The sequence below is a fragment of the Saccopteryx bilineata genome, chromosome 2 (assembly GCF_036850765.1).
Source record: "Saccopteryx bilineata isolate mSacBil1 chromosome 2, mSacBil1_pri_phased_curated, whole genome shotgun sequence".
Taxonomy (NCBI): Eukaryota; Metazoa; Chordata; class Mammalia; order Chiroptera; family Emballonuridae; genus Saccopteryx; species Saccopteryx bilineata.
Window position 1 is genome coordinate 226,234,819 of NC_089491.1, and position 17,533 is coordinate 226,252,351.

Here is a 17,533-nt window from a genome sequence, read left to right on the forward strand (position 1 = left end):
ATAGGGTCTTTACAGAAGTAATCAAGGTAAAACGAAGTCACATTCTACAGGAATTACTTGTTCAACCATCTCTCTCCTTTTCTAGGCTGTAAGCTACATGAAGGAAAGACTATGTCTGTTTTGTTTCCAGTGAGTACTCAGAATTTAGCAGGATATATATAATTGGTATACAGTATATAGATGTGAAAAACTGATCAAATAAACAATATATTTCTTACATTAGTTTTATGAGTAATATATTTTCCTATGAATTGTGTACATATCTCTATTTCCATTTTCATCCCCAACTTTTAGTATTTTAAAACCTTTCAAAATAGTGAGGAGATGAAGAAGTTGTACAGCGAGCAGATCCATGTACTACACAGATTTGCTGTATTTGCTTTCTTATCTATCTAGGCACCTACCAATCTCTCTTATTTGACTGTTTTGAATCACAGATGCCCTCAGGTGCCTAGCAAACATGCCTTTTCAGTTTAGTAGATATTCCTAGGACAGCTGACTGTATGATAAAAGTCAAATCTGTGGCCCTTTACACTAATGCAATAATAGTGTGGATTTATAATTTAAAACTGGAATTTTAAAAGTGGAGTTCTGGCCTGACCAGGTGGTGGTGCAGTGGATAGAGCGTCGACCTGGGACACTGAGAACCCAGGTTCAAAACCCTGAGGTCACCGGCTTGAGTGCAGGCTCAGCAGCTTGAGTGTCTGGTCATAGATATGATCCCATGGTCGCTGGCTTCAGCCCAAGGTCGCTGGCTTGAGCCAGGGGTCACTGGGTCAGCTGGAGCCCCCAACCCCCATCCCTGGCACATATGAGAAAGCAATCAATAAACAACTAAGGTGCTGCATCTACAAGTTGATGCTTTCCATCTCTCTCCCTTCCTGTCTATCTGTCCCTTCTGTCTCTAAAAAAAAAAAAAAAAGTGGAGCTCTGTAGTTATCCAGCATTCTCCTTATTTCAGATCCTTACCTATTTTCAGTGTAGGTATATATTTAGCAGAGATTATCTAATACAGTGATTTTCAAACTTTTTCATCCCATAGCATATAAACTATTACTAAAATTCTGCGTCACTCCAAAAAATATGTTTTTTGCCAATTTGACAAAAAATATATAGATATAATTTTGATTTTGATTCCTTCATACTGGATGGCTACTGTGTTGCTGTTGTCATTGTTTTATTTAAAAATCTAAGGGGAAAGAGGCCAGTGCCCCTGACTAAATAGTCATGTGTTGCATGTTTTAAAAATTCTCCTGATACACTGGTTGAAAATCACTGATTTAACACATTTGCCCTCAGCTTAGGATTAATAAACAGCCCAGATAAACAAGAAGGGCTCCATGATGATGGAGAAAAGGAACCAATGGGGCCACAACACAAATGGTACAAAGGAACCTTACCTGGAGGAACAGCTCATGGCTGGAAGCCACTGTCCCACTCAGTCAGGGTCAGAGAGAGGGAACAAAGACATGGAACTGCCCTACAGGACCGTGGTAGCACCTGACATCACCTTGTCACCTGGAATTCCAGGAAAACCCAGTAGTCCTCAAAGGAAACAGAAGCCTAGGCTAATGAGCTGTTGGGAGTGACTGAAAAAAAGAGATGTGGTGCCATCAGAATGCACACAGCCACCAAGAGCTGGTGGGGAAGAAGGGCGGCTCTCAGCCTCATGTCCTCTGCCGCCTCTCCTTGCTACAGGACCTACGGACACTCCTGCAGCTGGCACTGGAGCTGGGGTGGGGACCTGGCCTCCATTAGCTACAGCAGCCCTGACACATTCTTAAGCGTTCATGAGCAATGGCAAGAAATCAAGGTAATTTCAGCAATTTTCACCAAGATGATGTCTTTCACAGAGGCTTCGCCTATACTTTTCAGAGTTATCCACTTTAGGCCTGAATGTGATGGGGCAGTGGATAAAGCGTCAACCTGGAATGCTGAGGTCACCAGTTCAAAACCCAGGGCTTGCTTGGTCAAGGCACATATGGGAGTTGATGCTTCCTTCTATCTCTCTCTCTCTCTCTCTCTCTCTCTAAAAATGAATTTTTTAAAAAACAGAGTTATCAACTTTACACCATCGTACACATTTTTGGGGCTTGTTTTGCATAAGTTCTGGCTATACTTATAAAAATTTTCTCTTAGTGGATTTGCACTTTAGAATTTTGAATAACTCTAGTGGGCAAACTCTCAGGGCACAGTGGTTCCTAGTTGACACGCTGCAGGAAGGCTGAGCTGGAATATCAGCAGTCTCTCCATGGTTAACCACACTCTACATCATGATAGGTAAGTAGAGAGCAAACAACACAACCAGGAAAAGAGGGCCATGACACCAGATGTTGACTTGACACAGGCTGAATTATTAGAAGTCTCTGAGAATGAAATTAATGTAAGAAAGAAAATACAAGATTTTAACAAGTTTTCCTTCCCTTAGTGCCTTTTTAATAATGAGTTTGTGATGCAGTATTAATTGATTTGTTGTTTTGAGAGATATTTTAAATGTCTCTCTTATGAATGGTAAGGATCTTCTATAAGGAAGAACATTCACAAACGAATTAACACTTTGAGTAGTACAAACGTTCATGTATGTCCTCGTGCCTCCTGACCATCCAGATAACAAAAATTTTTATTTTAAAAATGTGTAGGCAACATTTAAAAAAAGGCAAATGCATGTTCTTCTTGTTTCCATAAATTGGTTATCAAACATGATTTTAAGTTAATAAAACTGTAACTGGCACTAACTTCATTTTTTGGAAAAAAAAAACTCACTCCTGGGGATCAGCGAGCATGAAAAAAACTCACTACTCAAAGGGTTAATCTTGTATATAAATTAACTTAAAACAACTCCATCTTGGACTTGACAAAAGCCAAAACATCTGTTTTCTTAAGATCATTTAACTTGGTTTCTGGGTTTTGCACTTGAAAGAATCCTGGCTCTGCCCTTATGGATCCCTTTTCACTCTTAAAAAAAAAAAATTACTGATAAATATATGTTTATACTTTAATAGTAAATACTTTAACTTGTATGGTAAATATTTTGAAATAATACTTATTTGTGAGAAGAGCAAAAAAGAACAAAAGGTACCCAGCCCTAATTATCCCAGAACAGACACTGTTAATACTTCAGGGCAGCTCTTCTCTTGCTAGGCTTTGTGTGTGTGTTGCATATGTTTAGTTTGCCCATTTCTCACAGCTATATTCATATTTTAAAAGTCTATATTCATCAGTAACCTTTTCTTTTTTTTTAAATTTCTCACAGTTCTATGGGTCTACTGAGGCTCAGCTGAGTGGTTCCACAGCTGGTCTGTTTGTGTCATTTATGTGGATGCAGTCAGATGGCAGTGGGGTGGAACCTCAAGGATGGCTCCACTCATATGTCAGGTCCTGGGAGGGGATGGCAGAATGGATGGTCTTAGAGCCTGAGACTTCCTTGTCATCCCTGAACACGGTCTCTCCACCAGGGTCTTGGGGCTCCTTATGTGGTTCTCAGAGCCCCCAAATTGCAAAAGCAGATGGATGTTTCCAGCCCTTTTTAAAGCTCAGGATCAGAATTCCCACCTCTTGCTATTGGTTAAAGTGAGTCACGTGCTATATCTGTATGACATGGCCCAGGCCCCTTCTTCACTACTTGTTCATTTCTTGTTAGGACTTTTCTGGCTATTCTTGCTGATTTATTATTCCAAATAAACTTTATAATCAATCTGCCTGGCTGCAGGAATAAAGAGAAGATGGTATTTTTATTGGTATTGCCTTAAATTTATGAATTAAGTGGGAAAGAATTAATACTTTGATGATGTTGAACCTTCTTATCCAGGCATATGGTATGCTTTTCCCTCTGTTCAAATTTACTGTTATGTTTTTTGCAAGAGATTATCAGTTTTTCTCAAACAGTGTTTTCATATTTCCAATTAAGTCTATGTCTAACTTGTTTTATTATTTCCTAAACTCTTTAATCCAACCAAGTTTTTATTTTGGAAGGAGGTAGGTGATATGTGATAGCAAAATCTAAATGAATTTTTCTTCTAAATATCAAGCCATTTAACCTATCATTTATTGAATAATCCTGTTATTTATAGATTTATAACTTCTTATCATATATTAAAATCTTAAATATTAATATTTTAACATCTGTTCTGAGCTACTGTATCTCATTCAACTCATCTTATGCCAGAATGATTCTGTATGGACAGTGGCCATCGCTGTGGCCATGCAGGTTTTCATTGGATTCGGGCAGATGGTAAAGGAACTATGGAGCCAGAAAATGGTGAGCCGTTCCATTTATTAAATTCTCATTACGGCGGACGAGCAAACAGGCAAGGAAGACTGCTTCCCTTTCTCTCCCAGCTCCCAAACCCCTCAGCACTCTAGACTCACTGGGCTCATTCTCTGGACTCCCAGGCCCCCACAAGCAAAACAGGCTGGTGGAAATACCCCTTCTCCTGCAAACAAGAGCAAACAATCGCCCTTCCCCATGGAGGCAGGCAATCCACAATTTATAATCGGCCGCCCTAAAGGCAAGCACCCTCAGTCTTTCATAAACTATACATACATGGTACTGCCCAAATACAAGCAAACAAACCTAAAAACACTTGTTATAAGCTTGTTTGCCCAACATTCCACCTCTTTAGGATTGCTTGCTTCACAGTCTACACCAGGGGTCCCCAAACTTTTTACACAGGGGGCCAGTTCACTGTCCCTCAGACCATTGGAGGGCCGGACTTTAAAAAAAACTATGAACAAATCCCTATGCACACTGCACATATCTTATTTTAAAGTAAAAAAACAAAATGGGGACAAATACAATATTTAAAATAAAGAACAAGTAAACTTAAATCAACAAACTGACCAGTATTTCAATGGGAACTATGGGCCTGCTTTTAGCTAATAAGATGGTCAATGTCTGGTCCATATTTGTCACTGCTAGCTGTAACAAGTGATATGATGCGCTTCTGGAGCCGTGATGCGTGCATCCCGCAGCACCGGAAGTAGTACTGTATGTGAGCAATGCTGCCAATGACCACCAATGAAAGAGATGCCCCTTCTGGAAGTTCAGCAGAGCCGGATAAATGGCCTCAGGGGGCCGCATGTGGCTCGCAGGCCGTAGTTTGGGGACCCCTGATCTACACCATAGGTATCTCTGTGTGAGAAATGAGGTACATTATGTAAACAAACAAACTATAGCAACAGCACAAGTTATACAATTGCAACAATTACAAAGATGCCCTTCACAATGTCTCCCTGAGCACTCTGCCCAAGGTACAAACTAGAGGCCCATCTCTAGTCCCCAGTCCACGATAGGTGCAAGGGTCTATACAGTCCAGGGCTATGTCCATGGAAACCCTTAAAGTATCCTTGGTGTGTCTCTCCACCTCGATGAGAGCAGCTTCCCAGGGCAGGTGGGCCTCCACCAGAGCTGGCCCCACACCCCTTGGGGTCTCTTATACTGTCCAAAAGCAACATGTCCATTCAGCAAGGGAGCCGGTGCCCCCCTCTGGTTGCAGTCCAAAGTCCATTACACCGCTCAAAGATCAGTCCATGATAGACAGCCCAGCTATCTCTGCAAATCACCAACATAAAGGTCCATTACAGGCAACTAGGCATTCAGCTCTTTATTAACGGAAGTCAGCGCTTTTCCATAAGCACTCTGTCCATTGCCACAAGCCCCATCCAAACCCCTGGCAAGCTTACAGGACCTGGTGGGGTCAAACATATTCAAGGCCTGTACCACCTTGGCAGGTCTTCTAATGCCAACACCTGCTGCACATTATTAGAAGGGGACCAATAATTGCAAGTTTCACATGGGGCCTCAGGCCTTCCCCTCAGCCCTGTTATCACAGCAGCTCTGAAGACGCTGCCTTAAGGAGGAGTGTGTGTTACTGGTGGCCAATTTCTCCATCTCTTTTTCGCAGACCACGATGCCATCCACTCCTATGTCCCACAATCACAGCAACCCTACCAAGGGAAGTATTCTTTGCTGCTGGGTTTTTATGTTCTGGATGACTACTGGCCAAGCACTGTGCGGATGGCATCTTTAGCCCAAGCCTCCTCATCCTCAGAAGAGGAGTTGAAAATACCTAATCCCGCCAACTCAGAGCCACTCTGCTGGCACAGCTCCATCTTTGGTTCCTGTGGCTGCCAGCTCTTGGCCTGAGCTGAACCCACAGTTGTGTCTCCACCAATTGTAGCAGCCAGCATTCAGCTTCCCAGGCAAACTGGGGCTCATGAACCTGTAGATTGCTCTAGTTCCAGGCGACATCAATGCTTACACTGCATCTGCAGCTCTCAAACCCAGTTGGCCTCCTTCTCCAATTCAAGCCATTGCTACCACTGGGCTATTCCATTTAATAAAGTCTCCTAACGATAGATGAGCAAACAGGCAGGGAAAACTGCTTCCCTCTCTCAGGACTCCCACGCCGCTCAGCACTCAGGACTCATTCTCCGAACTTACCAGACTCCCAGGCCCCCACAAGCAAAACAGGCCTGGTGTAAATACCCCTTCTCCAGCAAACAATAGCAAACAACTGCCCCTCCTCATGGAGGAAAACAATCCACAATTTGCTATCTGCCACCGTGAGAGCAAGCACCCGCAGCCTTCCATAGACTTTATACACATGGCGCTGCCCCAATACAAGTGAGCAAACCCAAAAACACTTGTTACAAACTTGTTTGCTCAACAGATGCTATATTAACTCTTATAACTTTACTCTTTTATGCTTAGTAGGGCTCTTTCCCCTTCAATTAACATTTTAAAGGAACACTTTTTTTCTTTTTTTGTATTTTTCCAAAGTTAGAAGCAGGGAAGCAGTTGGACTGATTCCTGCATGTGCTGGACTGGAATCCACCCAGCATGCCCACCAGGGGGCGATGCTCGGCCCATCTGGGGCATTGTTCTGCTGCAATTAGAGCCATTCCAGCGCCTGAGGCGGACTCCATGGAGCAGTCCTCAGCACACAGGCCAACTTTGCTCCAATGGAGCCTTGGCTGTGGGGGGTGGGGGGGATAGAGAGAGACAGAGAGGAAGGAGAGGTGGAAGGGTGGAGAAGCAGATGGGTGCTTTTCCTATGTACCCTGATCGGGAATCAAACCAGGGATTTACACACGCCAGGCCAATGTTCTACTGCTGAGCCAACCAGCCAGGGCCAGGGATACATCTTTTTAACGTTGTATTGTTTTTTCATAAAACTTCAACATAATTTCATTAAATTTCCTTATTAAATATATATTAAGAGGAATTAATTAAACCTGAAAATTAATTTGATAAAACTGGGTATTTAAAAGTATTTAGATTTCCATTTTTAAAATATGGTACATATTTCCACTTTCATATTTCTTTTTTTTTTTTGTATTTTTCTAAAGTGAGAAGCAGTGGAGAGGCAGACAGACAGACTCCCGCATGCGCGCCACCAAGAGGAGGAAGGGTGGAGAAACAGATGGGCGCCCCTCCTGTGTGCCCTGGCCAGGAATCGAACCTGGGACTTCCACACGCCAGGCCGATGCTCTACCACTGAGCCAACCAGCCAGGGCCCATATTTCATATTTTTTAATTCATCCTTGTAGCTTTATTCATGTAACTCAAACATATATAAAATTCAAATTACTCCAAGTATTTTATATTTTTATAGCTATTGAGAATATAATCCCTATTTTTTTTTTCTAACTGGTTATTGCTGTTAAATAAAAATGCCTATTGATTTTTGTATATGTAGCTGTTTTAAAATTTATAAGCACAACACATAAATGGCCAAAGAGGTAACAGTCTTCATCTCTCTATAAATTAACCCAGTTTAGCTCTCCAGCAACCATTTCTGCTGAAGGTAGGGGAAAAATCAATCTTCCTATTCAGTTGGAACTCGATAGCATTTTACATTCCAATTCTCCTTTGTTACAAGCAAACAAACAAGATTTATTAAATCTTATTTAATAAATAAGATTTTAAAAATACTAAAGACAGCATTTTAACAAAATAATTAAGAGGTACAATTAAATAAGATGGCCTCACAGGAAAGTCACTTTTTCAAGTGTCCATGCTGCACTTTTATAAGCATTAACTGCATAGTAGGTCACAAAGAAAATCTCATATTCAATTAATTAAGTACAAGTCAGACACTAACCTCCAAAAATTTCTCATTTTCCTTCTCCTTCTCCCTGAAAAAATTCTACCTGGGATGGGGACAGGCATGTGGTCCAAAAATGCCATGTACCTTGGCCAATGTCCCAGCTGGAGTAACATGCAGTCTGTCCCTACTGTCCCACAGGCAACACCACACAAGAAGAAGTCAGCACCCCACTCCTGAATCAGCCAGTAACTCACTCGTGCTGGGTCTCCTAATCCTCTGCTCCTTCAGTCTCACTCAGTCTCTGGGTTTTCTATAATTTTTGTATCTCCATCCATCCCCACCCCTAATGGGGTGCTGACTCCAGAGGACGGACAGTGGGACCCCACCCCAGGCTTTTTTCTGCTCTATTCTCATTTCATAACCCCTTCCTCTAGAGCAGACACGTTTCACATCTTTGGGAAAGTGCTCTTTATCACACATTTTGATTCATGGTATAAATTTGATGAAGGGGGAGTTAGGGGCACCTACCAAGAATTACAAGGCAATAAAAAATACTTTAGCTAATTTTAAAAACATATCCAACTGCATACATTTATCTTGTCTCCTTCTGTTATAGGATGCAAACATCTATCCGTCCAAAGCAGAGAGTGTAAGAAAGTTCCATGTCCTCCTCACCCAGCTTCAGAAATCATGTTTTGTCTCTTGCCATGCGCCAACCACAATCCCTCCCTTCTTCTGCCTTCTCTTCCTCCTCCTGAAGTTATTTTAAAGCAAATCTCAGATATCATACCACTTTGCTCTGGTCAAATTTTCAAATTCTTTTCCTGATAACTTCTCCGGGGATTCTTCCTTTGCTTGTATCTCGTGTGTTTTGGTATGAGGTACTCACACTTTGTTGTTCTGAGTTGATTACTGTATTTTTATTTGGTCCTGGACCAAATGTATTTGGGAAAGTATGTCTTAGTTTATAAGCACTTAACCCTTTGAGTAGTACAAATGTTCTCACTAAAAGGGTTAACAAAAAACTCACTACTCAAAGGGTTAAAATTTTTGGAGGTTAGTGTCTGACTTGTACTTAATTAATTGAATATGAGATTTTCTTTGTGACCTACTATGCAGTTAATGCTTATAAAAGTGCAGCATGGACACTTGAAAAAGTAACTTTCCTGTGAGGCCATCTTATTTAATTGTACCTCTTAATTATTTTGTTAAAATGCTGTCTTTAGTATTTTTAAAATCTTATTTATTAAAAAACTTTTTTTTTTGAGAGACAGAACATTGATCTGTTCCTGTATGTGCCCTGACCAGGAATCAAACAGGCAACCATAGTGCTTTGGGACAATGCTCTAACCCACAGAGCTATCCAGCTAGGGCAAAATTTTGTCTTTATTTTTAATCCATTCAATCTCTGATAGACTGTAATTTGTTAAAATTTTCTAACTGCATCTGTCCATTATATTTATAAATCTAAATATTTTTGTTGTATATATTTTGTTGCTATATGTTACAAAGTTTAATGTAATGTCATTGCCAACTTGATAGATTGAAGTTCTAATCCCAGTACCTCAGAATGTGACAGTATTTGGAAACAGGGTCTTTACAGGGGTAATCAAGTTGAAATGAGGTTATTAGTATGACCCTAATAAATATGACTGATGTCTTTACAGAAAGGGGAAATTCGGAGGCAGATGCATGTACGGGTTGGAGGCCATGTAAAGATGAGGGCACACAAAAAGAAGCCAATTGGAGATGAGGAGAAGATGCCATCAGCAGGCCAAGAAGAGAGAGCTGGAACAGAACCTTCCTCCACAACCTTCAGAAAAAAAAAACTCCACTCACACCTTATTTCCAGACTTCATTCCCCAGAACAGTGAGAGAATACATTTTTGTTTAAGCTGCCCAGTGTGTGGTACTTTGTTATAACAGCCCTAGGACAGTAACACAGTATCCTAGCCTGCCATGGTTTATGTCCTGTGTCTTGACTACCTATTGATAAAATGACTCTGTTCATTTCTGAAAATCACCCTTGACTGGAACATTGTACCCCCGGCTTGATTTTTCACATTTGATTGGCAGCCCTTTGCCCAGTCTTTTCATTAAGATCCCAGGCCCCTGCTGTAAGCCTAGGTGTTTGTTGTGCACACACATGCAGCATGGTGACTGCTGAGTGCATATGTGAGCTCTGAAATCAAAATGGATGGCTGCTGCTTAGATGCTACATGGCCTTGGATGAGTATGTTATCCTTCTGTGCCTCAGTTTTTTTCCTTTCATAAGGTAAGGAAACAGTAATTGTAAGATTGCTATGAGAATGTAATAAATTAAAACATTTAAAGTGCTTAGAACAGGACCTGGCCCACAGTAAGTAGTTGATAAATATGTGAGTTGTTATGAATCCCATCAACTTCCCTGTAATGAAGCTATTATAAGATTATTAAACAGATGAGGGAAACAGGCTCAGAGAAGTTAAGTCAGGAAGCTAGTGTGACAGGATTGTTGCAGGTTGGGTTGCCAGAAGACAAATTCCGAGATAGAGACCCATGTATAGGAAGTATGTTGGGGTGCTCTCCAGATCAACAGGCGTGAAGGGGTGGGGGTGAAGGAAGCTGACTTAAGTCATGCAGAAGGAAAAGTTGAACTGTGAAACAATCACAACAAAGGGTCCCCAACCAATGGGAGCAGAGTGATTCAAAATACGGCCACAGTATGGAGGTAAATGGAACTGGTTTATGACTCAGCTATTCCACTTCTGGAAATTTATCCAAAGAAACCCACTTACAAGAAAGAATATATACACACCCCTATGTTCATGGCATCATTATTTACAACAGCTAGACTTGGAAGCAGTCCAAGTGTCCATCAATAGGTGAGTGGATAAAAAAGCTATGGTACATTCACAATCGACTACTACTTAACTATAAAAATGGGAATCAGGTCCTTTGCAACATGAATGGACCTGGAGAGCATTATGCTAAGTGAAATAATCCAGAGAAAGACAAGTACCATGTGATTTCATTCACATGTGGAATCTAATAAACAAAATGAATTTACAAGCAAAATAGACTCAGAGAGCAGGCTGACAGTAGTTATGTGGGGGCGTGTCTTCAGGGGATGGAGGGATTGATCAAAAAAGAAAAAATCTCATGAACATTGATAACTGTGGTAACTGCTGTGGGGGTGGAAGAGAGTATTGGGGGGGCTAAATGGTGATGGATGGAGATCTATCTGACTTAGGGCGGTAAACACACAATACGGTGTACAGAAATGTGTTGTAGAATTATGCACCTGAAACCTACATAATTTTGTTAACCAGCATCACCCCAACAAATTCAGTGAAAAGGAAAAAGAACAAAAACAAAAAACTAAAATACATTCACAAAGTTTTTGATGCTCCCTTCCAAAGACAGAACCAAATTCCCTTTCCCTTGAGTGTGGACTCCCTTTTAATGAACAGAAAAGTGAGTATGAGAAGTCAGAGCCTGGGCCATACAAAGCACAATTCCCTGCTTGCTTTCCCTCTAGGGTCGCCTAGGGTCTAGAAGTTAGCTGCCATGCTATGAGGATTCTTGAGCAGCCTGTGGAAAGTCCCACATGGTGAGTAACTGAGGCCTCCCACCAACAGCCACCTTGGAAGTGGACCCTATAGCCCCAGCCAAACCTTCACATTCCTGTGGCCCTAACATCTTGACTGTAAGCACTTGAGACCTACAGTCAGAACCACAGTGAAGGTATAACTTCCTGACCCACAGACACCATAATATAATGTTCCTTGTTTCTGAGTATTGTTAGGGTAATTTGTTATGTATACAGATACTAATATAGCGAGCTTTGGAGCTGGAACTGTCCTTCAGAGTTGTCCCAAAGTGGGCTGAGGAAAAAGGTTTTTAAGTTGACGACTCATTAGATGTGGCCTGCTCCTATAGAAGGAACCATGACTCTGGACAAAGCTGTTATCTTCAGCCCAGGGCAAGTTTTTAAAGAGTAACTTAGCTGGAAGTTGCTTGAGACCAAATTCTGAGCAGCTCAGGAACATGTCCTTCAGTCCTGAAATAAAGGTCTTGGGAGAGTATCACTGTATCCACCAAAAGATATTTAGTGGGACCTCTTGTATTGTCCCAGAATAAGCACTAGACTCACAGCTGAAAACAACAGACACAGTGCCCCATCTTCCAATGAAAGATGCATACAAGTGACACTTTATTCCAGATCTAGCCTTTATTCCACCAAATATTTCCCCAATTATCTCCTTTTCAGTCTATATACGAAGGCAGGAAAAGGAATGAAAGGAGGCAGTTGGTTCTGTGGACAGTACAGCATTTCTGGTGGGATGTGATGGGCACAAGGAGGCTATAAAATAATCTCTCCTAAGTATCAGCGGCCTACTGAAAAAGAGGCTGGTGTTACACTCCCTACTTGCAAATCTTTCTAATCAGCATTCTAGCTGATTTATTCCTGTCTGTATTTCAGGAGGGAGCAAGATTAAAGACAGATGGCAGGGTGGAGAGGAGATGCCATGGGACATTCCCTAGTCCAGCCCTTTTATGTGCAAGGATTTGTATTTCTCACAAGTCAGGGTGACTCTGTGGAAGATAAATGGTCTTACTGGACCCTCACCCAGGAGACTACTACCAGTACTACTGCTGGGTGCTGGTAGTGGGATGATGGAAAAGATCAAGCTGGGTATGGATCTCCCAAAAAAATGTATAGAGAGAAGGGCCACCAGGCCTTCTTATGTGTGCCCCATAAAAGCAGTTTCAAACAAGGACCAGTTATCTGGAGAAGCAGGTGTCAGCGAAGAGAGAACCCCAGCACTGGTCCGTTAAGAGATTCTTGCCTCAAGATTCCACTGATAATCTCTGCACTGCACCACACACTGTCTACAACCTACAAAGATGAGTAAAATATGGCACAGCTGTCCTCAAGAAACAAGGAATGTTCTTTTACAAAATAAGTATAAAGCAGGTTTGCTGAAGCAAACCACTAGAATGTGGATCCTTGTGTCTCTTTTCCTGTTTCCCTGCATTGTCTACTGAGATTGGTATTTCACCAGGTAGAAATGATGGGTGAGTCTAATGGAGAGGAATCCACTTCTTGAATTGCAAATAGACTAGACTGTGATTTTTAAGTCCCTGATGAATTGTTTTAGAATTGCTGAGTTGGAGTTGCCAGGAAGATATCCAAGAGAGAGTAGGAAGCCCTAAGGGCAGAGAGGAGCTGAAAACTGAGATCTAAATATCGGGAAATACCATATGTAACAACCTTCAAAAGCAATTGCACCATCACTGCTGTCCTATAATATACCTTACATTCTCGGAGGCACTCGTGGTATTAATTCATAAAATCGTTTCACAGAAAATTTGATGTAACCCTAATTTAAAAAACAACGGCATCAACGAATTTAAATAAATCAAAAGTACTTAATTTCACCTCTCTGCTTATTGGAGCTGTCCTTGTTTAAAACATTGACATGGAATTTTATTTCCGTAAATGCAGTACGCTGCCTAGTACAGTACTGTGTTGCTGCCCTGCCCGGAAGCAATTCTCCCCCAAAACAATTTATGACATGCGTCCAGCTCACTCAGAGCTTGCTGGGTATAAAAAGACTAGCTTTGAGGTTTTCGTTTCCACGCGCTGCCGGGACCCAAGGCCTGCGAGCCGCGCTTTCCGCATTCTGCGCACGAATATGAATATTCAACACCTCGTTCCGGGCACGCGCCGGCAGAGCACCCACAAGTCCCCGCGACCGGTGACCCAGCACCGCGGCTCGGACCGGGACGAGGTCGCTCGCGCTCCCCAGGACCTTGGCCCCGGCCCGGCGACGGGGGCAGGGCAGCTTATCTGCCCGCCAAAGGGCGCTTTGCAGACCCTGAATGCTGGCCCTCAAGACCCCGGGAGATACAGGGACAGAACTAGAGATGACAAGAGTAAGGAGACGGGGAAATACAGCCCCCACTTGTCGCCGCCTTAAAGCTAACTCACTAGCGCAGCGCCTCTGCGCCGCACTGCCTGACGGGAGCCTCGGCTGCCCGGACCTGGCTGGGCCCGCGACGCGTCTCCAGCACCGCCCCCTCAACGGCTCACGCCAGGAGAGCCGACTTACCCCCTCCCAGTCTTACACCGGCGAGAAGGAGGGTATTTCCGGCGTTTTGACTGCTTCCGCGGAAAAGGCGGGGCTAGTCCGGTCCCCCCTCTCACGCCCGGTGGGGGCGTGACCAAGAAAGATAACTGTCCCCCCTTGACCCGCCTCTGCGCCGGAAGAAGGAAGGCAGGAGAGTCATTCGGCGCCGGGCGCGAGGTCACGTGACGCAACTGCCGACGGAGAGGAGAAAGGGGCGAGGCTGGTGCAGGAAGGGCGGATTATCTCGCTTTCTTCTCGGGTCACGTGTTGCAGGAAAAGGCGCCTGCCTGGTGTTCTCGAGATGGGGACCTCCTTGGACATTAAGATCAAAAGAGCGAACAAGGTTTATCATGCCGGGGTAAGTGGGGTGGGCGGGCCTGCGAATTTTGTCATTTCCAGGATCCCACGTACATCTGGGTGTCTCTGGGCGGGGCAGAGTGCATCTTGCGCGCGGCCGGCTACCCTACCGATGGGCCCCCAAGGAGTAGCCGGCGTGTCCCGGGGGCGTGCGGTGCCGCGGGGCCGACGCGGATGCTGCAGCGCTGACTGCTTGGCTCCTTGAACCTCCCTCTCCGCCTCGGGTCCGGGCTTTGAACCGTCGCAGTGAGCGTTGAGGGCGGAGGGGCTTGTTCTCTCGTAAGGTGATTGCAAAAATCTAATAAACGAAAGGCAGAATTCACCTTCAAAACAGAAATATGGACCTCAGGTTGTGGTCAGCTCTAACACCGTACAAAAATCACTCATATGTCTGGTTTTCTTCTTTGAATAACATACAGAAAGAATGGCACATGAAGATGTAAATAAAAAAAACAAAACTAAGCCACTAACAAGTTTTGTCCCACTGGCCGCTTAATCTCCTCCGGCTTCAGTTGCCTGATTTGCAAAATGAAATTGTTGCAAGGTTTCTCTGATTCCAGCTAAGGGAATATCAACCCTTGCTCTTCAGAGTCAGTCACTCTGAGGAAATTTTAAAATGTGATCGTCCAGGTTCCACCCCACCTATACCACCACCCATACCAGTGATTCCAATGTGCAGCCAGGGTTGAAATCACAGTTGTTGTCACGCTATATGGAATAAAATTGAGAGTAGTGGTTAGTCACATTGCTGTACCTAGATCGCAAAAGGGAATAATGCGAGACAAAGATCGTAAATGTGTGCTAAAAGCTTTGGGTGCAGGGTTATTGGGGAATCTGATATTTACAGACTCAGTCACCTTAGTTGCAAAGGGAAAAGCTATCTTTATAATGGAAGAATCTGGTAGTCACCAACCTGACTGAGGCCAACAGTGAACACCACCTTACCATCTCCACTAATGAGACTGACATATGTTCTGGTGTAATAATAGAGGTTCTGACATGATGTGCTGAGGAGGACATGACTAACCTACACAGTATTCCTGCCAAAAATGTCTAAATCAGTTCATAAGGGAACGAGGCATATCCAAAATTAGGAACAGTCTGTGAAATAATCAGTCTGGATTCTTAAAAAATGTCAATGTCATGAAAAAAATAATTTTTCTAGATTAAGACACTGAAGTGAGTTTACTCAGTGGATAGAGCATCAGCTCTGAATGCAGATGTCCCAGATTCGATCCCCAGTTGAGGCACACATGAGAAGCAGCCATCTGCTTTTCTCCCCTTTCCTACCTCCCTTCACCCCTCTTTCCCTCTTGTAGCCAGTAGCTCAATTGGTTCGAGTCCGCCAGGTGCTCAGAATAGCTGGGTTGATTCTTGCATCGGCCCCAGCTAGGGGTTGCCCGGTAGGTCCTTGGTTGGGGCTCATGTGGGAGTCTATTTCCCCTCCTCTCAAAAAAAAAAAAAAAAAAAGACTGATGTGATATAACCAAATACAATGTGTAATTTTGGATTAATAAATTTGAATGTGGGCTATATAGTAAATAATAGTTTTATATTGGTATTAAATTTCTTGAGGGTTATGTAGATTACCAAAATATGTAGAGATCAAGTGTCAAAATTACTAAGTTTTAAATGATCCAGCCATAAATTATATGTGCATGCATGTGCACACTCCCACATGTGATAAGAAAAAGAAAATATGGCAAAATATTAATAATTGGTGACTCCAGTTGAAAGCCATATGGGTCTACTTTTTATATTTTAAAAAATAGCATCTTTATTGAGTTAATTAAAATACTATGAAAATTATTCTTCTAAAGTATAGAATTCAGTGGTTTTAACATATTCACAGACTTGAGCAACCATCATTGCCCCAAAAGAAACCCTTAACATAACCCCTCCCTGTCAGCTACTGGCTATCACAGCTGTACTGTCTCCAGGGATTTGCCTGTTCTGGACATTTCATATAAATGGACATTTCATATGTGGTTTCTGTGTCTAGCTTCTTTCACATACTATAATTGTTTTTACTGTTCATACTTGTAGCATGTATCGGTTCCTCATTCCTTTTTATGGGCAAATAGTATTCAGTTGTGGATATACCACACTTTATTTATGCACTCATCTGATGATGGACATTTGGGTTTTCACTTTTTTGGCTATTGTGAATATTGCTGCTATGAACTCTAGTACAAGTTTTTATGTGAACATATGTTTTAATTTCTCTTGGATTGATATAAGGAGTGGAATTGTTGGGTGATAATTCTAACTTTATCTTTAGGTTTTTGAAGACCCACCAGACTTTTCCAGAGCACCTGGACCACTGTACACTCCATCAGCAGAGTGTGCACGTGCCAGTGTCTCCTCTACTTTGTGTTCTCATAACTTTCCTGTAGCTTGGAAATATAAAAATAAAAATGAGGAGATTGGGTACATTTCACTTTAATACTTATTATTATTTATCAAGAGAGAGACTGAGAGACCCTGGCCGGTTGGCTCAGTGGTAGAGCGTCGGCCTGGCGTGCAGAAGTCCCGGGTTCGATTCCCAGCCAGGGCACACAGGAGAAGCACCCATCTGTGTCTCCACCCCTCCCCCTCTCCTCCTCTCTGTCTCTCTCTTCCCCTCCCACAGCCAAGGCTCCATTGGAGCAAAGATGGCCCAGGCGCTGAGGATGGCTCCATGGCCTCTGCCTCAGGCGCTAGAGTGGCTCTGGTCACAACAGAGCGACGCCCCGGATGGGCAGAGCATCGCCCCTGGTGGGCTTGCCGGGTGGATCCCGGTCGGGTGCATGCGGGAGTCTGTCTGACTGCCTCCCTGTTTCCAGCTTCAGAAAAATACAAAAAAAAAAAGAGAGAGAGAGACTGAGAAAGACAGACAGGAAGGGAGAAAGATGAGAAACATCAATTCGTTGAGGCACTTCAGTTCATTGATTGCTTTTCATACGTGCCTTACTTAATGGGGGAAGGGTGCTCCAGCTGAGCCAGTAACCCCTTCCTCAAGCCGGCAAC

At 43.0% G+C, this 17,533-nt stretch overlaps 2 protein-coding genes across 7 annotated transcripts in view; one reads left to right on the plus strand and one right to left on the minus strand.

Annotated features, from left to right (window-relative positions):
- The window catches only part of DYRK1A (dual specificity tyrosine phosphorylation regulated kinase 1A), a 268,791-nt gene extending 254,510 nt beyond the window's left edge, over nucleotides 1-14,281 (minus strand). Inside the window, exon 1 of one of the 2 annotated variants that reach the window (XM_066259377.1) lies at nucleotides 14,166-14,281. The gene's annotated coding sequence lies outside the window, so the exon portion shown is untranslated. Of the gene's footprint in view, nucleotides 1-14,149 lie in introns of both variants that reach the window. The other variant, XM_066259376.1, reaches the window with a different exon arrangement.
- A 58-nt stretch (nucleotides 14,282-14,339) lies between these two features.
- VPS26C (VPS26 endosomal protein sorting factor C) overlaps nucleotides 14,340-17,533 on the plus strand; it is a 54,636-nt gene continuing 51,442 nt past the window's right edge. For all 5 annotated transcript variants that reach the window (XM_066259389.1, XM_066259385.1, XM_066259387.1 and 2 more), the window contains exon 1: nucleotides 14,340-14,525. In XM_066259389.1, coding sequence (XP_066115486.1) covers nucleotides 14,469-14,525 — 57 coding nt within the window. In that variant the 5' untranslated portion in view covers nucleotides 14,340-14,468. The remainder of the gene's footprint in view (nucleotides 14,526-17,533) is intronic.